This window comes from Drosophila melanogaster, chromosome 2L (genome assembly GCF_000001215.4).
Source record: "Drosophila melanogaster chromosome 2L".
In the NCBI taxonomy this organism is placed as follows: Eukaryota; Metazoa; Arthropoda; class Insecta; order Diptera; family Drosophilidae; genus Drosophila; species Drosophila melanogaster.
Window position 1 is genome coordinate 4,465,121 of NT_033779.5, and position 25,229 is coordinate 4,490,349.

General features: G+C 49.0%; 3 protein-coding genes across 22 annotated transcripts in view; 1 reads left to right on the forward strand and 2 right to left on the reverse strand.

Moving 5' to 3' along the window:
- Positions 1-53: 53 nt before the first annotated feature.
- On the forward strand, positions 54-2,902 carry FIG4 (FIG4 phosphoinositide 5-phosphatase). The gene is made up of 3 exons (NM_134997.4): positions 54-198; positions 260-1,883; positions 1,943-2,902. The coding sequence occupies exons 1-3, from the start codon at positions 118-120 to the stop codon at positions 2,812-2,814; spliced, it is 2,577 nt and encodes an 858-aa protein (NP_608841.1). The 5' UTR covers positions 54-117; the 3' UTR covers positions 2,815-2,902.
- On the reverse strand, positions 2,880-11,902 carry ine (inebriated). 5 transcript variants are annotated; one of them, NM_175958.3, is made up of 10 exons: positions 11,815-11,902; positions 9,212-10,255; positions 8,565-8,856; positions 6,860-7,038; positions 5,874-6,008; positions 4,716-4,845; positions 4,555-4,647; positions 3,547-4,498; positions 3,305-3,481; positions 2,880-3,241 (listed from the first exon to the last, which is right to left on the reverse strand). In NM_175958.3, exons 2-10 carry the CDS (start codon positions 9,855-9,857, stop codon positions 3,014-3,016), a joined length of 2,832 nt encoding a protein of 943 aa, NP_787972.1. In that variant the 5' UTR covers positions 9,858-10,255; positions 11,815-11,902; the 3' UTR covers positions 2,880-3,013. The 5 variants fall into 5 exon arrangements, with proteins under 5 accessions (NP_787972.1, NP_477012.1, NP_477013.1 ...); NM_057664.6 differs by having other exon boundaries at positions 9,212-10,198; positions 11,546-11,902; NM_001169400.2 differs by having other exon boundaries at positions 2,910-3,241; positions 9,212-10,176; positions 11,722-11,902.
- Positions 11,903-12,341: 439 nt separating this feature from the next.
- dpy (dumpy) overlaps positions 12,342-25,229 on the reverse strand; it is a 136,839-nt gene continuing 123,951 nt past the window's right edge. For 5 of the 16 annotated variants that reach the window (NM_001273111.1, NM_001273101.1, NM_001273104.1 and 2 more), the window contains 10 exons: positions 24,548-25,198; positions 23,334-23,993; positions 22,329-23,267; positions 20,388-22,073; positions 19,828-20,028; positions 19,572-19,766; positions 18,515-19,510; positions 15,214-18,441; positions 14,724-15,149; positions 14,351-14,659 (listed from right to left, as the gene is read on the reverse strand). In NM_001273111.1, the coding sequence (NP_001260040.1) occupies positions 14,418-14,659; positions 14,724-15,149; positions 15,214-18,441; positions 18,515-19,510; positions 19,572-19,766; positions 19,828-20,028; positions 20,388-22,073; positions 22,329-23,267; positions 23,334-23,993; positions 24,548-25,198 (9,224 nt within the window). In that variant the 3' untranslated portion in view covers positions 14,351-14,417. Of the gene's footprint in view, positions 14,660-14,723; positions 15,150-15,213; positions 18,442-18,514; positions 19,511-19,571; positions 19,767-19,827; positions 20,029-20,387; positions 22,074-22,328; positions 23,268-23,333; positions 23,994-24,547; positions 25,199-25,229 lie in introns of all 16 variants that reach the window. The other 11 variants (NM_001273108.1, NM_001273107.1, NM_001273106.1 and 8 more) reach the window with 4 other exon arrangements.

Genomic DNA, 25,229 nt, shown 5'->3' on the forward strand with positions numbered 1-25,229 from the left:
GCTGCCAACACTGGCCATTTCTCGCATATCCAACTACAGATGATGATCAGCTGTTTGTTGTTTATGTGGGAGCGGCCTGAGAAATTGTAACAAAAAAATTTCGGAAAAGCTGAAAAAATGAACAATGATAATCCGAATATAGTTTTCAATCCCCTGATAAGCTCCATCCAAAAAGTAGTGCTCTATGAGACACGAGCGGTAAGAAATCACCTCCAGCTGACCTTTTTTTGACTAATCACATATATCGCCATAATTTCAGCGCCTCTATTTGGTGGGCAGCAACAATCGGGAGACTCGGTTTCGCCTCCTGACCATAGACCGACTTGCCCACAACCGGCTGAGTATCGAGGAGAATGCCAACGAGTTTAACAGCCTGGAGATCCGACGTTTTGTCGCTTCCCTTTCGGGTTCGCCCAAGGTGACGTCCGCTTATGGCGTCCTTGGATTTGTGCGCTTCCTCGAGGGCTACTACCTCTTGCTGGTGACAAAGCGCAAATGCTGCGCCCACATCGGCCGCCACCTGGTCTACACTATTAAGGACACGGTGATGGTGCGTGTGAACGAGGTGACCTCGCAACGACCACCGCATCCGCATGAGGATCGCTACAAGCGGATGTTTCAGAATATCGACCTCCGTAGCAACTTCTATTTCTCATACTCCTACGATTTGACGCGAACGCTGCAGTACAACGAGTCCGCGCCTCGCTACGTTGGTGCCAAGGTAGATCTCGACCGCGACGAACCTCTTCCCGATTGGAATACGCTAACTAGCAATGTGGACAAGGCCCATGAGCGTGTGGATTACGCGTTTCGCTCCGATTCCCGCAAGCGCTTTGTCTGGAATGCCTATCTCCTGCAGCCCATGGAAGGCATAATGCTCAAGGACTGGCTTCTAGAGGTTACTCACGGTTTTGTCAGCCAATCCTGCATCAGCATTTTTGGGAGGCACGTCAATGTTTGCCTGGTGGCACGCAGGAGCTCACGCTTCGCCGGTACCCGTTTCCTTAAGCGTGGAGCCAACTTTCAAGGGGACGTGGCCAATGAGGTGGAGACCGAACAGATCGTCAGCGATGGTCAGAGAATCTGCGCCTTCACCCAAATGCGAGGCTCCATACCGTCACACTGGTCCCAGGATATCAGTAAAATGGTGCCCAAGCCGCAGATTCAATTGGACATTTGCGATCCATATGCGCAGACTCCGTCGCTTCACTTCGAACGGCTGCTCTTCCATTATGGTGCGCCGCTCATTATGCTCAATCTGGTGAAGAAGAGGGAGCGGCGCAAGCACGAGTCGATCATCTCCAAGGAGCTGGAGTACAGTATCCGCTATCTCAACCAATTCCTGCCGCCGCCGCACCGCATGAAGCACATCCACTTCGATATGGCACGACAAAGTCGCCTGAGCGGAGGCAACGTCATGGAGCAATTAGCAATTCATGCAGAAAGTATTGTCCAAATGACGGGTATGTTTTTCAAGGCGGCTGGCAGTGAGCCCGGTTTGCAGACTGGGATTGTACGCACAAACTGCGTAGACTGCCTGGATCGCACCAATTCGGCCCAGTTTGCGATTGGAAAGTGCGCTTTGGGTCACCAACTGGAGCGTCTGGGTTTTGTTAAATCCGCTAAGCTGGAGTTCGACTCGGATTGCGTGACGATGCTGGAAAACCTGTATGAGGAGCACGGCGATACACTGGCCCTGCAATACGGCGGGTCGCAGCTGGTGCACCGGATTAAGACATACCGAAAGACGGCGCCCTGGGGATCTCAGGGTAGCGATGTGATGCAGACCCTCAGTCGGTACTACAGCAACACGTTTAGCGACACCGAGAAGCAGCACAGCATCAACTTGTTCTTGGGCATATACAAGCCCAGTTTGACAAAGCGTGACTAAACTAAACTCTTTAATATTTAAATTAAATTATTTAATACAATTTTCACGCAGAGGGTCCACCCATTTGGGAGCTACAGACGGACTACGACATGCACAACGCATTCGTGCCGAGAGCGGATAGCAAGGCCATCACCGATTGGGTGCGCCACAAGGTTCGCGCGTGCCTACCCTATTCGTGTGCGGACTCCAACAAACTGGTCAAGGAGCTGTTTCGCGTTCACAGCAGCGGCCTGGAAATGATCGATGCCTACTCAAACTATCATCAGTCCTTCAAGTGGACTGATTTCAGCGAGCACATTGCGTTCGAGATCAGCCAGCTGGCACTGCGATACATGCCCACATTCCGCACTAATTTCAGTCCGTTCCAGAGGCAAATCCAGACATCGCGAAAGGCTCGTCAAAATCCCTCGATGACGGGGCAAAGTTCCACGGGTTCTATGAATAGCAATTCCTCAAGTTCCAGCGAAGGTGACGATAGCTCCAGTGACGAGGAGTTAAGTGCAAGTTTTGCCGAGAAGGAGGCAAACCAGACGGAATCGACCGAACCAGCCGCCGCCACTCTGGCCACAGGACTGCCCTCGATGGAGGAAATCTATGGGTGCACCATCAATCCGCCCTCCAAGCAGAGCATGGCTGTTTATAAGAAGTACGTGCAGATGGGCAAGCTGTCCAGTGGAGGTGCGAGGCCGGCTCAGACAGCCGTTGCTCAGCGCGATCAGGAGCTGGCCAAGATTATGCGTGGCATTACCCTGCGTCCACTCAGTGACTACGGCACCGACTCCTATCTCAGCGTGCGTCCGCCGGTCGTTCCTCGCAAGAGTCTAACTATCTATGCCGAGTACTGTCGCACTCGAAGCACCTTTAATGCTGTGCCCAAACTGGAGGAATTCGATGTACTCTATCAATATGTGCAAAAGCTGTAGTCACTGATATGTAATGTCAATTGATATTTTAGTTTGTTTTCCCAAAATATATTATATATTATATTAAGTTAAATAACATCGCTAATCCAATGTCTCGCTCTAGAATTTATTTAAATACTTTAATTTCTGCATTTAACTTACACAAGTGATTCGTTAAAAATACTCGGAAATGGCTATTGTTGGGAGAGGTTCCTAACAGCTACTGGCCACATGGTCCTCCTGCCTCCGCATGTGAGGGTGAGGCTTGCATGGCGTTGTAGCCGCACTTCTGGCCGAGATTGAGCAGGTGTGGGTTGGTGGGCTTGTACACTGTGGCCATTTCCTGGGCCAGCATAAACTGCTCCTGCTCCGGATAGTCGTGTTCGCAGTGGTGTTCCCCGCAAATCTTGCACTCGTAGATGTTGGGTCTCAGCGTGTTCCGGATGCGCTGCGAAATGAGTTCAACATCGGGTTAATAATGTGGCATAGGAAAATGCTAGCAGCAACATACTTCCCAAAAGGTATCTCCACTGGAGCGCAGGAAGTTGATAACCGCATATCCAGGTATGCAGATCAGCGAGAATGAAGCGAACATCCAGCCTATTCCGTAGGCCCAGTCCGGATAGGTATAGCGTCCATTGTGGTAGGTGGGCTCGTGGTAGTTGATCAGACTCAATACCCAGATGGCCTGCGTTCGCAAAAATTAAATGCTTTTAGATTAATTCTACAAAGTTTAGCCATGGGATGACTTACAAAGAGGAGGCAGGGTCCCAGGACTAGCCAGCAGGATCTGAGATAGAACGAAGGCGCCTTTCCGGTCATTTGCTTGACGTTCTTCGACAGTCTTCCCGTGCCGTAGAACCAGGCAATGGCAATCATTTGACAGAAGGCCAGAAACATGATCGTCACGGAGGCGGCGTAGTGATCCATTAGCTGGAAGTAGTAGATGCCACCCTGTATGATGTTGGGCATCCCGAAGAGACATGAGATGACACAGACGAACAGGACCACGATTTCGTGATAGCCCAGGTGCCGCTTGATCCACCGCGGAAAGCCATCCTGTATGGACGTGACCACAACCTCCACAATGGCAAACTGCGAGTTCAGACCTAGGCAGAGCAGCATGAAGAAGAACATGACCGCCCAGAGCTGAGCGTACGGCATCTTAGCCATCGCCTGGGGATACACCACGAATATCATGCCCGGTCCATCACCGATGACGTCCCTCACATTGGTGTTCTGCTCCAGCGCCAGATTGCCCAGCGTGGAGAAGGCAAAGATGCCCACCAGGAGACTGGTGATCATATTCACCGCACTCACTGCCACGGTATCTCGCAGGATATTGTTGTTGTACTTGTTGTAGCTGGCAAAGGAGATCATGGATCCGAATGTAATGCCCAGCGAGTTGAAGTTCTGGGATGCGGCGTTGATCCACACATTGGCGTTCTTCAGCTCCGACCACTTGGGACGGAAGAAGAAGCGCAAACCCTCAGCAGCTCCATCCAGGGTCACCGCGCGCACCATCAGGATGATGATCAGCACGAACGGAAACGTGGCCGTGAAGTAGCGCACCTTCGCCGACGACTTGATCGACTTCCACGTGGCGAAGTAGACCATTAGCCAGGCGCAGATCAGGCAGGCAAATAGCTCCCAGCGCATCATGCCCGGATACTCCAGGCCACCGCTGATCTGCAGGACCTTGTTTCTTTGGAAGGGAAAATATCAATGTAAGGCTATACTCATTATTATGCTATAAGTTACTCGAAGAATTCCTCGGATGGAGTGCGAGATGTGTCCGGCGCACTGGCATTAATCCCCTTGCGCTGTGGCACCCAGCAATCGGGCGTGTTCCACCTGGAAGTCATGTATGAAAATCCATATAAGAAGGAACCATAAAATAATAGGATATATACAAAACCCACCTGTTGTTGCAGTCGATCCAGGGCATTTCCGTTTTGAACGACGTAAAGAAGTAGTAGATGGAGTAGCCTATGATGACACTATAGTAGGTGGACATGAGGAACGAGACGACCACGCTGGCGAGTCCGGCTCCTGAGAAGGCAGAGAAGAAGCCAGCGATAAGTTACTGCGTTCACTCAAATCAGTCGGGAATCTCCAGATGCAGCTCAACTTTATGGCAACGCCAATTGCAATGAGCTAAGCATACACAAAAATTAGACTTAATTAGGCCAGATGATAGTCGGACCGGTTTCGTATGGAATCACATGTCTAGACTGGCACTCATCTGCATAATTGGCCATGTGCCGGCCTCATACGGCGACAATTGGATCCGTTCGAAGTCGCTCGCCAATCTTGGTTAAATAGTTTTTACACGTTATTAATATTTATTAGCTTGCCTCTGCGTGGGCGTGGTTTGTTTGCAAAATATTGACAGTAATTAAGCGTTTGGCAACGGCAAAAACAGCTAAATGCATTGTATGCAGTAATGACGATCTTGGTGGCCTGTGGATCTGGTGGCATGGGGGATGGGAGCATTTTCCCGCGGCTTGGCTTCGGGTTTTCACGCCACCTCCACAACACAATGGCCCAGCTAATTAGCTTCCGCCCGAATGGAAGTGGAGCATCGGAATGAGAGGTCTGGCTACGGTTGTGATTACCAGATACCAGGTGTAAATCACAACGCAAAATAGAGCTCGACAAGCTGGCTAAATATGTGATTGACCTTGGCCATGGACTTGATAATATCCAAGAGCCCTCTTTTATGTTTGTCATGGTGGTTGGGCAAGCCTGGCTTTCAATTGTTTTGATGGGGGGTTTTCAAAGATATGAAAAGCATGACGCATTTGCAAATTACAATAGGTTCGATCCCAAATAGGAGTTTGCAAATTATGTATAATAATAGTAGAAAATGTTTTAAATCGTCTATAAGATTTATAAGAATATTTATAGAATATAGCGTTGGACTTGACAACAGGCTGCATGCGTAATATTGATAATTATTACGTATACGACTCGTATGCGGTGTTGTACTTAAGAGCGAGATATAAATAAAGTTGATATTTTAGTCCAATGATAACTAACTTTAATGATAAAAAATTGAGCTTTAAACTTTTACTCACCCTTGAACAGAGGACACAGTTGACCCAGTGCTCCAATGGGTCCTCGACCGGTGTATTGGCCAACGGACAGCTCCATGAAGAGCAGCGGAATGCTGCATATGAACAGTATTATGCAATAAGGTACTAGAAAAACACCTGTAAGCAACGAATAACAAAACATTTACATATGTACGTTTAGCCATGGACGAGAGCAGCTAAGCAAATAATTTAAATTAATTATAAATATTTGACATAGGCAAATGCAAATGGCATAAAACTACTGTCTATCGTTATACGCGTCATTAGCAGAAGGTCGTGTGCCCGTTTCTCTACTGTCACACCAGCTCATTACGCCCCCATTTTCATGCCCGATCCCCTCGAGAAACGGGGTAGCTAAGTAGGGGCCCAGCTTCTCGTCTCCAAGTGCAAATGAAGATGGACGCGAGCCTCCGAGCTCGCGTGATCGAGAAACACCGGCCAAATGATGACAGTGACCGCTCTATTCTCTGTTCCCGCTGCTCTGCGCTTAAACAAATTTTAATTTATGGCTTTTAAACGCTTCAGCGGAAATGCCGCTTAAAGTGCAAAATTGTCAAATGTTTTTTAGAGCAACTAAAATAAACAACTAAACCCCCATATCTTCCCGGAGCCGTCGCACAAAATCAAAGTAACTATCTCTATATCTGCCTTATCGCATGTGCAGGTTTTTTTTTTGGCGGCACTCTTAGTCACTTGCTGGACTCTCACGAGGCACTTCCGCCCACCAGCGTTCCCCGGAAAATCTCTGAATTGCCTACGACTGACCCCTTTCTTAATTCCCAATTGAACCGCAGATCTTTTTCGGAGGCAGTAGATAAGCGTATAAATAGTATTGTGCAAGTATAGCTCAGTCAAATTATTAATTAAATAAAGAATAAAATCTCATAATATATCTATAGAAATCACCAACATAATCTTATCGTAAATGCTACCTTAATGTTATTCAATTTATAACCATAAGAACTTACCACCGCCACTCTTGTAGCACATGTACGGAAAACGCCAGACGTTGCCCAGACCCACCGAGTATCCTATGCAGGCCAGGACGAATTGCATCTTATTGGCCCAGTGCTGCTGGCGCGGCTTGAGCTGGGCCGTCTCATCGGACATGTCCAGGTAGCTGTCATCGTCATCCACCCCCAGGGGTCTAAAAAGAGAAGGAGGAGGAGGATTCAGAAATAACCATATAAATTAGTTTATGCGTCAAATGGCTTAATTGCAGTAATCACACGGATCCAAAAGCACCAACTGGGGGCTGGCCATTCCATTGGAGGTGCCAACTGGCGTTGCATTGTGCCCGCCGACGAGAATCTGATCCGGTGATCTGATCGTGTCATGGATGGCTGCTGAATGCTGGGCAATTGCTGGTGTGGGTGGAGGTGTCGCCGATTTAAACAGCCTTTCGTGTCAGTTTTTTCACCATTTGAGTGTTTTGATTAAATCGGGGAAATAATGAAAACATGCAGTTGTGCGTTCGCATGTCGACAACACGGCTCTTTTAATATGTGTTTAGCTATATCGAATTTAATGACATTTAACATTTAATGATAAGTTCATCTTAATAATAGACCCGTAAATCTATATCCTAGTTTCTGTTCAGCAAATTGCCCGGTATAATGAAAATTACATATTATTAAGCTTGTATATAAAGTGTGTCTGAAAATGAAATTATCTCAAAAACTCTTGATACATCAACACTTTGTAAGTAGCACAGTAGCACTATATATAGGCAGATATTGAAAAAAAAAACGTATATTTACTATCCTTTGTGGAATAGTGCTAAGTCGGATATAAACAGTCTACTTAACAATCCAGCAATCATTCAGGTTTAATCAGCGCTTTATCGCTAATGCTTATGGCAAACAAATCACACGATCACCATTTAATGGCCTGATTCGAGACGTTATGCAACTGGAATTTTTCCCCTGGGCTCTTACACTTTGGCCACCCGGTTGAAGCGGAAGAAGGACTGTTCCGAGTGCTTCGAGGACTGTGCATCGTAGTCCTGGCGGTTCGGCATCTCGACCTTGGCTTACTCCTTTGGCTTATTCTAATCTTTTATTCAGGAGTTACTTCTAGTGCAGCCTTTGAACTATGAAGGTATCCATGGATCAGGAGACGCGGGCACTGGTGGAAACTGGGAGTGGCAACTGATCGGTTTGTGGGTTAGCGCGCTACTGACTACAAATCCGGCAATTTTCAGCCGGGTTTCGGCCGCAATCCCGGTGTTTATGGAGCACACAATGGGGAGTGGTAATTGGTCTGGTCAACACAAACAGATAAATCACAAAACCGATCGAACCGATCTATTGATCTCGTTAAGGAACGTTGCTTAAAAATAGCTGATGCGAGATCGGCACGTTTCGGGGACGGTGGGCAATCATGTGGACCCCGCGCCCAAAGATGCCACAAGGGTGTTAAAATCTCCTGTTTGCCAAATGCTCAACAATGTTATTCTATGCTAAGGTGCCAAATGCTGGCCAAATTTGCCACAAATGTTAGATCGTTTTATCGCCGCCCCTTTGTCAAGTTAATGGCCCTAACTATACACAGAGAGAAACTGCTTACACAAATTTCAATAGTAAAATGATTTGAAATAAAGCGCGTTTCTTTACTTCGAGGCTGAGTACTGAGTACTGATTATGAAGAATTCCCGTTTCAATAAACACTTACGGTGGCGTCTGCGGATTGACCATGTCGAACAGCTCGTTGGCGGTGGTGGGCACTCGCCGGATGACCAGCTTGCGCCCATCCGTCGACCCAATGCCAATGGAGGCCAGCGAGCGAACGGAGGTCACATCGGAGTAGATCTGGTTGCCGGCCAGTTCGTGGAAATGATAGGAACTGCCGCTCAGCGAGGCCTGTGGTTGCATGTAGAGCGGATTGGGGGCCTGTAATCCGGAAGTGGCCATCGATACGCCTCCAACCAGATTGCCGCTACTGTCGCTCAGGCCTGGAAGATAACCTGCAGGGGATTTGGAATGATAAGCGCATTATAATAGTAACAGGTAAAATATATTCTATGGAACTTCATTGCCTATCAATATCATAATCAATAATTCTAGAAACTGCTTTCATTAAAATCATACTATGGTTAATTTAGACTAAATTTGCTAGCTATGCCATTTATATAGCTTATTATGAAGCAATTATAGGCAGACATTTAATTATTAGTGGGACAACATTATCAACAGCCTGTTCAAGTATTTCTTGTAATTAAAAGATTAAGAGGCGTTACCAATCAAAGCAATTGAGTACAAGCAATTACATACGAGCACTTGGAAATGCAATATGGGGGCGAGGGTTTGAGGGTCACCAACCTGAGACTACGGAGCGCATGCTGCTGTGATGGCTGCCTAACCGCGACTTCAGCTCCATGCTGAGCGGCGAGACGGCCACCGAATCACCGGCCATGGTGGTGGTGGTGGTGCAGGTCAAGGTGGCCGGCGTGGGTGAGATGGCGGGCATGGTCACGGGAGCTGGAACTGAAGCTGCAGCAGGAATGGCATCGCCTTCTTCATTGCAGTCGTCAATGGTGAAGGTCACCGTGGAGGTGGATACAGCTGCCGTTGGCTGATTGGCGAGCACCTGGCCCGGTTGCAATACCTCCGAACTGGGCCTGGTTCGCACCGATGTATGGCGCAGTGGAGACTGTTTGTGCAGCGCAGCTGCCATGGCCGCCAGCGATGTGGTTGAGCTGGTCTGGCGAAAGGGAAGTGGTCCTGCTACCGCACCGCTTCCCGGCGGTGTTCCTGGCGTGGCCGGTATTATGATGAACTTGTGCGCCCGCGACGATGAGGACCGGATGAGCCGTGCCTGCTCATCGCCCTCGTAGCAGCTCTCCGCTCCGCTATCAGAGAGTTGGCTGTGCCTCAAGGGCGCTAGTCCGGTGGGCGGGGCACGATTGATGACCACCTGGTCGGGTGTGGTGTTTAGCACCTGGCTGACGTCTTTGTTCTCCGCCATTTGGAAGGTTGAGGGGCAGAGCCTCTCTGTGGGAAATTCGTGTGGCTGCTGTAGCCGTGTTGCTAGTTGACACTTGATGTGTTGCAAGTTGCCAGTTGATGTGTTGATAGTTGCAGGTTGCTTGTTGCTAGTTGCTATTCGCTAGTCGCTATATCATAAAACCATTTTGAACGACGACTGTTGTTGGATTTCGCACTGGTTCGCTGATGCTGGGGCCGCTTTCATATCTATCATTTTGAATGGTCGCAATCTGCGATTGCGGTTACTGGTTGACACAATTTTAAATCACATTTAAACCTTGAGTTGCACAATGTTGCTGCTGCTGGCCGTGTGAGTTTGAGCTTTTAAATCAAAATAAACTAAATCATGTGAAAGCCAGCACGAGTTATCTTTATTTGCTTTAATAGAGGTGATTACTTTCTTGAAAGTTGCTCTTTAACCGTTTAATAATATTTTATTTAGGTGTTTATTGTCTGCCTACTCCGCAAATTGTTATCACTTTCCCAACTCAGCGTGCACCTATAAAACTGACTGATTTCTTCTTTACCTTTTTACGCACACTTCATATATTTTTCTCGTATTTGTTTATATAAACAAACAATCTGAAGTTTTGTCCCATTTTTTGTTATATTTTATCACCGCCACAGATAAACCAGCTCGAGCTCTTCAGCCGCACACAGGTGAACAGCAAGTCGCACTTGACGCTACAGATACAAATTTGTATCTTATCGGCGATGTGGCCCTAAAAGGTTGCACCCGACTACGTCGCCCACCTCTCACGGTCGCCTTCTTGGAAAGCATTTCTCGGACTGCTTTCGTTTCGTTGACTTCGATTGAAGCTTTTGACCATATCGGGCTCTTTGAATTTGAAAGTTTTGGAGTGAGGAGGAAACAGAGGCACTACGTCATTGGCACGCGATCTGCTCCAGTGACTCTCCGGTCAGCAGCAGACCACGAAAGGTCAGCGTGCTGGCTCAACTGTGCCGTAATTAATAATTACGCATCTTGCCGTACACATATCATATATCATGGCACGCTAGGGGGTTTCGTTGTAATATGAAAATCAGCCACACTCAAGTAGTAAAAATGTAAATTTTTAGCCAGAGCGCGAGGAACGAATAAAAACCGATTAAACTGAGCTCGAAAACATTCCAATTGTATTTACATAACTGTGTACGAGTAGAGTAAGTTTCTTAAAATATCAACTGTTGGCTATTTGGGGCTTTCGTTCAAGCCCTCACACCAAAAAAAAAAAACCTGATTGATTACCTTTGTCGGGCGATAAATCACTTATGGTGCGATGTGTGAATTCAATTCGCTTTACTGCTGATGCTGAGAAAGCTAAGCCCTGAGAAGTGTTTTGGTAATTGCTTACTTGGGAAACAGTGTGACATCGTATAAGACACCTGTACCTCATTGTAAGTCGTAAACCGTCTGTAGAAAGCTGCGGCATCAACAGATGTTCTATTCCGGGCACATTCCCCAGTATCGTACTGAACTATAAAACCAAATTAGCACTCCGACATGCTAATGAAAGCTGTGCCCATCCAGTGCTAAATTCCCCATTATACAACATGTTTGTTTGCCCAGTTGCTGCCCCCAACAAACAGCCATTAAATGCGGGTTTTGCTGCACTCGAAGAGAAAACAAACATTTTTAACACCTAGACCGAAAAGATAATCACACACTTTAATGATGGCAATCGGAGCGACAGCGATCGACACTAATAATGGTAATTTTATTCACTTTAATTCACTTGTTCCTGCAGTTTAATTTAGATTCGACTATGGTGCTTCTCATTCATTCATCCGCCGAATAATGCCCAATTTCAATCATAATAAACGTAATAGAACAATCAACGCACATCAAATTACCCGACAACGGCAATCGAGCGGATCAAGATAACGCCGCGTATACTTAATGCCCAGTGTAGTGCGAGGTGCTCAATTTTGCGTACGGCACTTTCGACGACCCAATGGATTAACCATGAGTCCGTGGAAGAGGCCCCGAAAACGTGCCAACACGCGCGCCGTCAAATGTCAACTGATCCAATCACCGTGTGCGAATATCGTTTGCACTTGCGACCGCTGCTGCGGCATACCACATACCACAAACCCGATCCGCTCTCGCTCTCCACAACACATACATACACATATGCATAGAGTATCTGTGTTTTGTGTATGGCCGGCTATATCTCGCCGCTCTACCCATATCTGGCCCGACCAGATATCTCTCTGTCGGAGAGCGGATCCAGTATTATAAGTGGGGACTGTCTTGAGAAGCACTACGGGTTAGGCTTGTTCCCGCTCCCCAAAATGCTGGCATATTAATGCGGATTATCTGGCCACCAAGAAGAAGCTACAATTTGCGACACATTTGTGACCACTTGAATCGCCTAAATGGCCAGATTCAAGACGAGTGCAAGTGGAATGCTGGCGGAATACTTAATTTAATTAAGTACGCAATCAAACTGATTGTTGATTTATATTTATTTATTTATTTATTTATTAGTTTATAATAAGCGATTACAATTATGTTCGTTTCTCGTTATTAAATACACGTTTTATAAGTACAATTTAACTATTGCTTTCTTTTTACAATAAGAGCCATTCTTATTCATTATTATTTTCTCATTTATATTTGCTGCCAGTGCAAAAGTTTTGTCTATGTTCAATATAACTCTATTTAGGGTACGATTTTGAAGCGGTTCTTGTGAAGAAAAATAAAAGTGTGTGGTAATTGTGAACGAGGCGGTTGCTAGTTTGTGCACTTGCTTGCATATGCATATTGGCTATGGAATTAAGAAAATAATTTTATGCCTGGCATGGGTTAGGGTTAGCCTGCGATTTAGTTCGGATTTGGGAGTCGAGGTGCAGAAACCTATACACAATAATGCGCTATTTAAAAATACCATAGAGTTTGCCTGTGTATTATTTACAAATTCTGTCTCTTTGTGTACGTGTCTGAGTGCGAGTTTATTTTGTATGGTATTTTACTATAAAGAAAATTTCTCTTTCTTCTTAAAGTAGTGACTATACATTTTGTTTACGTTTAATAATATTAATTTAAAACTTCATTTTTAATAATTTATTTATCCAGGCCCGATTCCGCAAACCCGCCATCCCACCAGCTATCATCGCATCGGGAAAAGACATGCACTGTGAAACGGGCGCCGGAAACGGAAATTCGCTGCATAGTTTCCGGCGCGTTGACAGTTGCATGCTGTTCCCGATGGAGAATGGCATGGGAACGGTGCAGGGGCAGGGAAAAGGGCGCTGGTTCGTTGCCTTTTTAAGTACGCTCTATACTTTTGTCTCTACATATTAGTAAGTTAGTGGAAGTATCTCTTTTGCATTAAAAACAATCACAACAATTTAATATTAATTGACTATAAAACTACAAAAATAATTGTTAATCATAGTAGAGTGTAGTACAAGTAAGTGATCGAGCGATCGAGGGACAGTGGTCAAAATCAAATCCTCCATTAGTCGGTGTTGCGATTAAAATTAAAACAAACCTAGTATTTCCTATGCAATAGATAAGTATCTTTTGTGCGCTGATGACGCCTCAGTGGCAGTTATAGTTATGTTCCCTCAACGATTTGGTGCCTAGATCCAGATGAAACTGTTACCACGTCTATAAGCTGTTTAGAGTGGTCTGATTTCTTCGAGATTTGTGTGTGTGTGTGTGTGTGTTTTGACTCTTGAGCTTGCCCACAATCCAACTGGGACAATCGTTGGCATATTGTCCAGTGGTTATGGATTATAGACGCGGAAAAGTATCTTATAGACCTGGGCCCAACGATCTCTTACATATATTATGCTAGAGAGTATTCTGGGGTGCATTGTTCGTTTTTCTTGTTGGAAATCAAAGGCAGTTTTCAATTTTAACGGGCGAGTTGAGTTGGTATCTAAATTACAGGAAGTAGTTGCAGTTTTGTGTGCGTGTGTCTGTGCTATAATACAAAGTGTCGTTGCTACTACCCACACCCTAAATATTTATAGGAAGTCTTTAGTTAAACATATATAACAGAATTAATATTGGTACTCGACTAATGAAGAAGTTGTCGTTAGAGGACGAGAATTCGTTTGTAGCTGCACTCTCTATGGGTGAATTCCCTCACATCTGTTTGGCAGTTGGTGGTCTCTATGGGGCAGCTAAACGTACAAACACTACGCGGAATTCTCATGTTAGTAGGAAGGAGAATACTAATCGTTATTACAATTAATAAAATTATTTTCTTAAGCTACTAAATTACTTTCGTGCATTCATCATGCGATTCTCGCTTCGTCTTTTTTGCTTTTTACAATAATTCAATCTTTCATAGTTTCGTTTTACGGCCAATGGAGCCGACTTTACTTTCAGCTCACAACTGTACTTTTGTTTTTCTTTTCCTCAATCTTGATAATCTTTCGCGATTTGATCTGTATTGCATAATTCATAACCTTTTGCACTTGCCTTTCAAATATTCACAATTTTTTCTTTTTCATTTTCATTCGATTCTCTTACATACTAAAGATATAGCTAGGTGTTGTGTATCAGTGTATTGTTACGTTACGTTTAGGATATGTAATCCGGCGTTGGCTCGGGCACTGCGTCGGGATTGGAGAACAGCGGATTGGGGAACTCTGGCGGATGGGGCAGGGGCGCAATGGTCTTGGGCCTCCTCCTGTAGGCCATTAGCCAGCAGGAAACTGCCACGGCAACGGCCACAAGAGCCAGCAGTGCCGTGATGACCAGTGCTATAATCAGCCCCACCATAGATACGCAGATATCCTCAACCCTTTGAGCCGCCGGTTTTACTGTGGGAAAAGGAAATAAAAGTTTGTTATGGTCTGGGTTTTGATCAATTTCAGGACTACTCACTGTTGGCATCATTGAGACCTTGACCGCTGCGCTTCTCGAATGTCAAAATGGCATTTGATGAGATTGTGATCTCTTCGCGCAGTTGACCCTCCACACCCGAATTCGTGGCAATGGCGGTCGCATCGGTGGAGTTATCCGCTATGGAGCGGCGACGCCGCCCGAAGGCGTTGTAGCCACCACAATTGACGGGTTGACAGCGTCCAAAGCAGACTCGTATGTTGCACTGGAAGCGGATGTTATCGCTCGATGGGAACTTGAAAGCATTGAAACTGGCCAGCAGGCTGTTCGTGTCCGGATTGTACTCCCAGTTTCCAAAGATACTGGTATCCGTGGCACACCCATTCTCATCCGTGACCAGATACTCGTTCTGCACATTGTCCTCCATGGTTTTGGCAATACAAGAGCGGGCGAAACCTCCATAAATGGCTAAAAGTGAAAAGATACAGATTAGCATACATTTTAATAAGTCCTAACAATAAAATATTCTTACTGGCTGGCTCCACATCCACTTGCAGCTTGAGATTGTCGCCGATCTCTGCAGAGTTGATCTCTTCGCCTTCGTTGGTGATGATGCGCATCTGGCAGATCGGCGGCGGTCCTGTGTTGGCAATTGTTCCGGCAGTCGTCAGCATGGATACGTTGAATCCTAGGGTAACATTCTTCTCGCCAGTCTGGTAGACACACTTAATGTTGTAGGCCTGGGCCTTGTAGGTGACCAGCTTGGGATGTTTCTGGATGACCAGCACGAAGCTTGCCACATCCTTTACAGCCTGCATGCCGCAGCTACCGAAGTGGACACGGAAGATCTCGGTACGCGGAACAGTCTCGCCAGCCAGGTTAACCACCCGACGGCACTCCTCGTCCTTGCTGTGTCCCTTAACGTACAACACTCCATTGAATCCTGGTTCGGTGATGTGGATCTCAACTTGAACTCCATCGGCAAGACAACTGACGACCATATCGGGTCGTGGGAAATCGGTTCGGAAGTTTGTGTGGTTGCAGTGTAGATCCGGATTACCCGTGTAACCGGTGATGCACTGGCACTGGGCTCGGTGATTCACCGCGTTACAGAAGGCATTCACTCCGCACACCTTGGTCAGGCAGGGATCCTCACAGGTCTTGGTGTCTAGGTTGCAGAATCGGTTGTCGGCGCACTGATCATTGCTCGTGCACTCTGGCGGCTCCTCTGGCTGACATTCGCCACGTGGAGTCAGTCGGTAGCCCAGATCAATGGGGCAAGTGCAACGGCCGCGCTCGTCGATCACCATTCCGCGCTCCAAGGCGCACACACAGTGACCACTCTCGTCGATGCGGAAGCCTTGCTCCTCTCGGCATGGGGTGCAGTATTCGTAGATATCCAAAGCGGTTCCCGGTGGGCAAACACATTGTCCATCCACATCCCGAACGAAGCCCTTCTCGATGACGCACAGCGAACGCTTGTCGCACTGCACGGCTGGGTTGCCAGTGTAGCCTTCAAGGCACTCACAGATCATCGTCCTTACGGGCAAGGTATCACGGACACTGCAGAAGGCATTGACTCCGCATGGTTGGGTGGCATTGCACGGATTCACACACTCTCCGCGCAGACAGGCTTTCTGGCTGGGACAGTCCGCATCGCTTATGCAGATGGGAATGTGTCGCTCCGATTCGCAGCCATTCTTTCCGGGCACGGTTCCTGGTGGACAGGCGCACTGCGGTCGGTGATGATACACCTTGCAAAGCTCGTCCTGGGCACATAAAGCAGTTGTTGTACAAGGATCATTACATTTACCGTTGACGCACGCCTTGTCCGTTGGACATTCGTCGTCTGAGCGACATCCCAACGGAGTACAAGCAATCCTGGCATTTCCACCATGTCCTGGGATGCACTCGCATACCGCACGATGCTCGATAGCCAAGCACTGGGCATTGGATCCACACTGTTCACCCTGGCAGGCAGGAATGCAGAGCTGGTTGCGGCACACATGTGTTCCCGGGCAGTCTGAGTTGATACTGCACTCGATCTTGGAGCACTCAAACTCAGGGTTACCTTCGAATCCTTGGCGACAAGTGCATACGGGTTTATGGTCCTTAATACGGCATTCGGCATTCAAGCCACAGTTGCAAGGATCTCTACAGACGCTGTTCAGGCAGGACTTATCTGTCGGGCAATCTGAGTCCGAGATGCAACCTCCAACCTCCTTGATTCCCGGCGTAGGCTTGCAGCCTCCTTTTCCTCTACTAACATAACCATCCGGACAAATACATAACATCGTACGCACCGGCGATGTAGGAGTCACCTCGCAGATGGCAGGCCGTTGGCACGGTTCCAATACAACGCATGGATCCACGCACTGTTCGTTGATGCAGGCTTGGCGACCAGGACAGTCGGTATCCAACTGGCAGATGGGCTGTGGCGGCGGTCGGCAGTCCACGTATGGATTGCCCAGGAAATCGACAGGACAGCGGCACACGGCCAGATGGTTCTGAGCCCTGCACTCAGCACGCGGGGCACACGGGTTGTGGTAGACGCAGGGATTCACGCACTGCTCGTTCTGGCAGGTCTTGTCTGTGGGACAGTCGTTGTTGCTGCTGCAGCCAATGACACGACAACGCTCGTAGGGATTTCCTCGATAGCCACTCAGGCAGCGGCACTGGGCACGGTTCGATTGCACATAGCACTCGGCGTTGGGTCCACAGGGATCGTTGATCAGGCATGGGTTGATGCAGTCACCATTGATGCAGGCCTTGCCCGAATCGCACTCACCGTCGACGCGACATCCAATTGAGCGACAGGAGGCATAGGGATTACCCTCAAATCCATCTTGGCAACTGCATACGGCGCGATGTTGCGTCACTTGGCAGACGGCGTTAGTTCCACAGTTGCATGGATTGCGGCACTGAGCGTGTATGCAGGCCTCTTGGTCGGGACAGTCCTGGTCGCTCTCGCAGCCAGGAAGCCTAGGCGGCATCATCTTACGGCAAGCTCCACTGGCATCGGGCACCTCGTACTCGGCACACTCACAAACCATTGTTCGTACTGGAACGCTATTTAGGACACTGCACTGAGCAGTTGGATGGCATGGTGAGAGCACAGAGCACGGATCTTGACACTTGTCGTCGATGCAGGCCAGCTTACTTGGACAATCTCCATCATCTCGGCAGACGGGCTCAACAGGTCTGGGTTCGCAATAAGCGTACGGATTACCCAATGGCAACTGATCCGGACAACGGCAAACAGCGCGATGCTGCAGAGCCTGACAAATGGCATTCTGGGCGCACGGATTACGTTGACCACATGGGCTAACACATTCGTTTGACACGCAAGCCAGGTTCGATGCACAGTCGTAATCCGAGTGGCATTCCAGGCGTAAACAACGCACAAACGGATCACCCTCCAATCCCACGGGACAGCGGCAATTGGCGCGATGGTTACGTCCGTAACACTCGGCATTAAGGGCACACGGATCGCTGGCCAGGCAGGGATTGATACACTCGCGGTTCACACACTGCTTGTCTCCGCTGCACTCGTCATCCGACCGGCAGCCAATGGGTGCACATCCAAACTGGGCATTTCCGGAGAATCCAGGCTTGCAGTAGCAGATCGGATGGTGATTCTTCACCGTGCATTCGGCATTGGGTCCACAGTTGCAAGGACTGGCGCACTGGGTGTTGATGCAGGCCTCGTTCGAGGGGCAGTCGGTGCTAGACTTGCAGCCCACCAGTATCACATCGGAAGCTGTGGTGATGGAATGAAAATTAGTATTGTGGAAATTTTGAAAAAATTTAAAAACTAATTAAAAAACACTTACGTGGCAGGCAGCGCTCTTGTGGGTTACCGGTATAACCAGGTGGACAGCGGCAGATGGCCTTTCGCTGCTGCACATGGCAGTAGGCACCAATTCCACAGTCATCCGCGGCACACGGACTGATGCAAATCTCGTTGCGACAAATCTGGTCCCTGGGGCAATCATCGTTGCGGGAGCAGCCAGGATTGGGGATTCGTGGAACATCAACTTCTGTAGTGTAGCATTCGATGCGAGGATTGCCTTGGAAGCCCTTAGGGCAGTTGCACTGAGCATAGTGATCCCGAGCTGTACACTGGGCATTGACGCCACATCTCTCCAGTCGGCATGCATCCAGACAGTTTCCATTTGAACAGACCTCGGTATTGGCACACTCAGAATTGTGCTGGCAGCCGGAGATGACCTTTGGCACAGTGATGGGCACGCAGTTGCGTGAGATATCCGTCACTGTATCGCCGGGGCACTTGCATGCCATGGCTCGCTTTGGAAGGGTATCCAAAACCGTACAAGTCTGTTGTGGAGTGCAAACATGAGGCGTGGCGCAAGGATCTGCGCAGCGCTCATTGATGCAGGCCAATTTCGATGGACAGTCCGCATCCTGGATACACTGGGGCTTGGGTGTCTTCACTGGTATATCGCACTGCACATGCGGATTGCCCTGGTAACCGGGTCGGCACTCGCACTGCGGCTGATGGCGACGACCCACACAGATGGCGTTTAGGGCACAGGTCTCCTGATCGCAAACCGGTCGGCAAACGCGATTCAATCGATCGCAGGCTTCGTGATCCGCACAATCCTCGTTGTACTGGCAGTGTCCAGTGATGCAGGAGATGAATGGATTTCCCTGAGTTCCGGTTGGACAGATGCACACAGCTTGGTGGTTCTGAGCCAGGCACTGGGCCCCATTGCCACAACGCACTTGGCCATGAGTGCAGGGATCCACGCAGTTTTCGTTCAAACAGGTCTTGTCATACGGACAGTCGGCGTTGATCTTGCATTCAGCTGGAGGATCAAGGAATACATTAGTCTATGTATTTAAGGGTGTTTTATACGGAGTACTTACGTTTGTAGCATTGAACTTGTGGGTCACCACCCCAACCAGCTGGACAGAAGCAAATAGGTCGGGAGTTCTGTACGCGACACTCGGCATTTCCGGCACATGGGTTGGCCTCGGCACAAGGATCCTGGCAGCGTTTATTGATGCAGGCCGTGGTCGGCTGGCATTCCGAATCGTGGGTGCAGCCAGTCTTGATTTCAGCTGGAAGTATAACACATTATTAGTGGATTCGGTTTTATCATAATTATAAGTTATAGCTTACGTGGCTCGTAGCAGTTGGTGAATGGATCTCCCTGTGTCCTCTCGGGACAGCTGCAAATGGCGCGATGTTGTTGGGCCAAACACTGGGCGCTTCGAGCACAAGGCGATGCATCCAGGCAGGGATTGACACAGTTTCCGCCACGACAGGCTTCCGTATCCTGGCATTGATCATGTGACGTACAGCCCTGATCACGAGGGGGTTCTGAGCAAAAAAATTAGAGTGGATTAGAGTTTTTCCAAACTAAATATTTAGTTGCTAAGTGTTTATGTGCAACAGTTAAGAGTTATAGAGTGCAGTCAAAATATATATAGGTGCAACTGCTCAGGATAATGGTTTTGCATCACAATAAATGGGATTGTAATTCAAGATAAATATTTGTAAAAGCACTTTATAAAAAACCTGCTGCTGCAATGAGAAAAGCAAACTCAAAAGTAAAGCGTATTTAAATAAGTTGGAATAAGGAGTACCAAAAGCTGGGGTGGGTTGAGCTATTGGACAGCTGTCTAACAAATCAACCCACTCTAAGGCTTCTTTTGGTCTTTCCACCAGCCATATCTTACCTTTGTGACATCCAATGTCGGCTTCACCCACATAGCCAGGTAGACAACTGCACATCATGGTGCGCAGAGGCAGTGTGTCGACCACTTCGCAGATGGCATTGGCGCCACACGGATGCGTGACATCGCACGGGTTCTTGCATTCGCCGCCGAAACAGGCCAGTTTGCTGGGACACTCGGCATCCATGGTGCAGCCCTCCGGTTGTGTTGGCACAAGGTCACATCTTACTGCCGGGTTGCCACTGAAGCCAGCTGGACAACGACACTGGGCACGATGGTTCTCCACGCGGCACTGGGCTCCGATGCCACAGTTGCACGGGTCTTCGCAGCGTTCATTGCGGCAGGCGAGGTGGAAGGCACATTCATCATCGGATCGGCACTCTGGACGTTCACAACGCACCAGAGGATTGCCGCGGTATCCGTCCAGGCAATGGCACCTAGCTCGGTGATTGAAGTCAGCCCGACAAATGGCTCCCGTTCCGCACTGTGTGAAACCACATGGATCTACGCACTGCTGGTTAACACAAGCCTCGTTGGCGGCACATTCACCATCCGATCGGCATCCCAGAAGGTAGCAGTTCTGCAAGGCGTTTCCAGTATATCCCTCATTGCAGACGCACAATGGCCGGTGGAGCTGGACATGGCAACGCGCCTGTGGGGCGCAGATGTTCGATTGCTCGCATGGATTGCGGCAAACTTGGTTGATGCAGGCCTTGTCATTGGTGCAATCACCGTCACTGATGCATTCCGGCTTGGGCTCTGGCTCCGGTAGCTGCCTCAGACATTGAGCGTACGGAGATCCGTAGAACTCCGGTGGGCAGCTACAAACAGCCTTGTGGTTGATGGCCCGACAAATGGCATTGATGCCACAGGCATTCAGACAAGGGTCTCGACACTTTTGGCTAACACACGCCCTGTCGCGGGAACAATCCTCGTTGATAACGCATTCCGGATAACTGCAGGTGGCAGCTCCATTGTAAACGCGACATATTCCGTTGCTTCGACACGGTGAAGGCTGGCAGGGATCGATAGGCTCAGCCTGGCGTGGTTCCTCGCACTGGACGAACGGATTGCCCACCATGTTGGCAGGGCAACTACACACCGGGCTGTGGTTGATCGTTTGGCAAACAGCTCCGAATCCACACTCTCCCACGCAGGCATCCACGCACTTGGAGTTGATGCATGCCCGATCCTTGGCGCAGTCCGAACTCAGGGTGCATTCAGGGCGACATCCCTGGGCCAGCGGATTTCCGAAGAATCCGGGCAGGCACTCGCACACGGCCTTCTCGTTCTGAATTCGGCATATCGAATTGGGTCCACATGGGGACGGGTAGCAAGGATCCGAGGGAGGAGGTGGTGTTACCTGACGCGTACACTGGGCAAACGCGTTGCCAGTGTAGCCAGGCGGGCAAGAGCAGATCGGTATGTGATTGTTCATGGTGCAAATGGCCTCCAGTCCGCAAACTCCTGGACAAGGATCCTGGCACTTGCTGCGAATGCAAGCCTGATTGGCCGGGCACTCGGAGTTGCCCACACATTCGGGGCGACAACCCTCGTAGGGATTGCCGATGTACTCCAGTTGGCTGCACTCGCAGACGTAGTTCTCTCCTTGAACGCGGCACACAGCATTGGTTCCGCAGGGCGAAGGGTAGCAAGGATTCTTGGGAGTTGGTGGTGGCTTTGGTTCGTCTGAAAACGTAATATTCATATGTTAGGATACTATATAAAAAGAAGGTATTCTTAAAAGTGGGCCCTGCCTAATTACAATATGCAAACTTGTTTTGGGGTTTTTAAATGTTAAGAGAAACATTTATATATTGGCGTAGGGGGTTTTTGACTTTTGGGTAATATTCCTATTTAAAAAGACTTAAAATTGGGAGACTTTGGTTTTGAGATATGGGGTTAGATTCTGGATTTGGGTGTCGTTATTCGGGAAAATCTTACCACGTGGTTTGGGCAGGCAAATTCGGAATGGATCACCCGTCATGCCCACAGGGCATTGACAGTTCGGAATGTGTAGGCTGACCGTACACTGGGCACTCTGGCCACAGCTGCCGGGACAGGGATCGCGGCACTTTTGGTTCATGCAAGCCAGGGTATTGGCACACTCATCGTGGCTTACACACTCTGGTCGGCAGTTTGGCGGGGTACCCTGGAACTCCTGCAGACAGCGACACTCCGCTTGGCCATTTACATTCGTGCACTGCGAGTTGGGACCACAGGGTGACGGTTGGCAAGGATCGCGCACTGGTTCTGGTACTCTGGGAACTGGAATGGGGTTGCACTGCACAAAGGCATTTCCTGTGTATCTCGGGATGCACTCGCAATGGGCTCTGTGCTGGATCGCCTGGCACACAGCATTTAGACCACATTTGCCTGGACACGGGTCCACACACTTGTTGTTAATGCAGCTGTGCACTTGGGAGCAATCAGAGCTGGAGTAGCACTCCAAACGGCAATTGGGCGGCTGACCAAAGTATCCGGCTAGGCAAGAACAGATGGCGTTGCCATTCCTCTCTAGGCACTGGGCATTTGCACCGCACGGCGAGGGCTGGCATGGATTGGGTGTCGTTGGTGGTGGTGGATCATCGCGAATTGGCTGGCAGGAAACGAACGCATTGCCCGTCATCCGCTCGGGGCAGTGGCACATGGCAATGTGGTTAACGGCATCGCAGAGAGCATTGAGACCACAGTGACCTGGGCAAGGATCAACGCACTTCTGGTTGACACACGCTCTATTCCTGGGACAATCAGAATTCAAAACGCATTCGGGACGGCATCCAGTGTAAGGATCACCATGATACTCTGGCAGGCAAGAGCACTGGCCATTGTTGCACAGAGCATTGGCTCCGCAGGGCGAAGGCTGGCAGGGATCGGAAGGAGCTGCAAGAGAAATGGGGCCTAGCTTAGGGAAATCTTCTTGGCTTTTAGGTAAAAGGTCGGGCATACTCTTCGGAGGCGGTGGTGGTGGCAGAACTCGGCAGCTGGTAAACGGATCTCCCGTGTAACCAGCGGGACACGAACAACTGGGCGTATGATTGATGACACTGCACTGGGCAGCAAAGCCACAGGCTCCAGGACAAGGATCGCGACACTTCTCGTTGATGCAGGCCAGATTACTGGGACACTCCGCATTGATGGTACATTCCGGACGGCAGTTGGGCGCCGCTCCCACATAATTGGGAAGGCAGCTGCAACTAGCTCCGCCATTAACCACCCGGCATTGGGAGTAAGGTCCACAAGGAGATGGCACACAAGGATCGCGAATATCATTCGATTTCGGCGGTTGTGGAGGCGGTACTGGTAGACAGCGGGTCAGAGCATCTCCGGTGAATCCGGGCTGACACGAGCACAGCGGACTGTGATTGCGCACATGGCACTGGGCATTCAAGCCACATGCTCCTGGACAAGGGTCCTGGCACTTCTGGTTAATGCACGCCCTATCCGCTGGACACTCGGCGCTGATCACACATTCCGGACGACACGAGGGCGGTGTGCCCACAAACTCCGGCAGACAGGAGCAGATAGCCTGTCCCTGGGACTCGCGACACTGAGAATTGGCACCGCAAGGCGACGGCTGACAGGGGTTCACGTATTCCGGTGCAGGGGCTAAAGGAAGTCAAAGGTGCGATTTTTAAAAATTTGCATTATAGCGGGCCAAAAGCGAAGCATTATTAGAGGCAACCAAAAAGCGATATTACTTATTTCTAAAGCTAGCATATTGTCACTGAGCATAGTCGATGGAAGAGACCAATAAACACTTGATGATTTTATATTTAAACAGATGAGGTAGCTAAAGGGTAATCACAAAAATATCACAGAACATTAATGGTCACGTTGAGATCATAGCGTAGAGATCAAAAATGTATGAGGATTAATGGTCGTAATGGGTAGATAAAATTAGGGCACTTAAAAGGAGAAGATTCAGGATAACTGAGGCAGCGAATTGAGTACAGCGTTGTTGTTGTTGCAGCATTAGGAAGTAGTCGGATTTAGTTCGGCATTTAAAAGTTCTCCCAAAATATCACACAATATTATCAATTGACTTATATGTTCGTAGTAAGGCAGAGCAGAAAACAATGCGAGTAAGGCGTTGTTGTTTGGGGAAAAAGTTCGCATTAGGGTCGATTTTAGATAGCAGAAGTAAGGAGATTTTTTCTTACGTTCACGCTGTGGTATGCGACAGCTGTGATAGGGATTGCCCACATGCCCCGTGTGGCATTCGCAAACTGGGCTGTGGTTAATGACCTGACAGAGGGCATTAAGACCACAAACTCCGGGACAAGGATCGCGACACTTTTCGCTCATACAAGCCCTGTGGCTTGGACAGTCCGAGTTGACGGTGCATTCGGGTCGGCAAATCTCAGAGGGATTGCCATAGTAACCCGGCAGGCATTGGCAAACGCTCAAGTCGTTGTGCGGCTGACAGAATGCGTTTACGCCACAGGGACTGGGATTGCAAGGCAGGATCACCACGGCAGGTGGACTCGGCTCTGGTCGAGAGCAAAGGGTGTAGGCATTGCCCACATAGCCCTCGGGACAATAGCACACAGGACTGTGGGCCACCACACGACAGAGAGCTGAGAAACCACAGCTGCCGGGGCAGGGATCAATGCACTTGTAGTTACGGCACGCCTTGTCCGCCGGACAGTCAGCGCTGTTCACGCACTCCGGCCGACAGAAGGGCGGAGTGCCATGATACTGGGGTAGGCAGGAGCAGCGAGCTCCGCCGGACGTGGCTTGGCACTCGGAGTTCGGGCCACAAGGCGAGGGCTGGCAGGGATTCACTTCGTCACGCTCTACAGGGGGAATAACTAAAACAGTGGGGTTAGATAAGTGGTCTTT

What these genes read in the sequence shown, in the direction of transcription:
- FIG4 (NM_134997.4), top strand. Translation starts at nt 118, where the DNA reads ATGAACAATGATAATCCGAATATAGTTTTCAATCCCCTGATAAGCTCC. An exon ending in TGCTCTATGAGACACGAGCG is followed by an intron (nt 199 to 259) that starts GTAAGAAATCAC and finishes CCATAATTTCAG; the next exon opens with CGCCTCTATTTGGTGGGCAG. An exon ending in CAAGCCCAGTTTGACAAAGC is followed by an intron (nt 1,884 to 1,942) that starts GTGACTAAACTA and finishes ATTTTCACGCAG; the next exon opens with AGGGTCCACCCATTTGGGAG.
- ine (NM_175958.3), bottom strand. Translation starts at nt 9,857, where the DNA reads ATGGCGGAGAACAAAGACGTCAGCCAGGTGCTAAACACCACACCCGAC. An exon ending in GTGCTACAAGAGTGGCGGTG is followed by an intron (nt 6,009 to 6,859) that starts GTAAGTTCTTAT and finishes CGTTGCTTACAG; the next exon opens with GTGTTTTTCTAGTACCTTAT. An exon ending in TGGATCGACTGCAACAACAG is followed by an intron (nt 4,648 to 4,715) that starts GTGGGTTTTGTA and finishes CATGACTTCCAG; the next exon opens with GTGGAACACGCCCGATTGCT.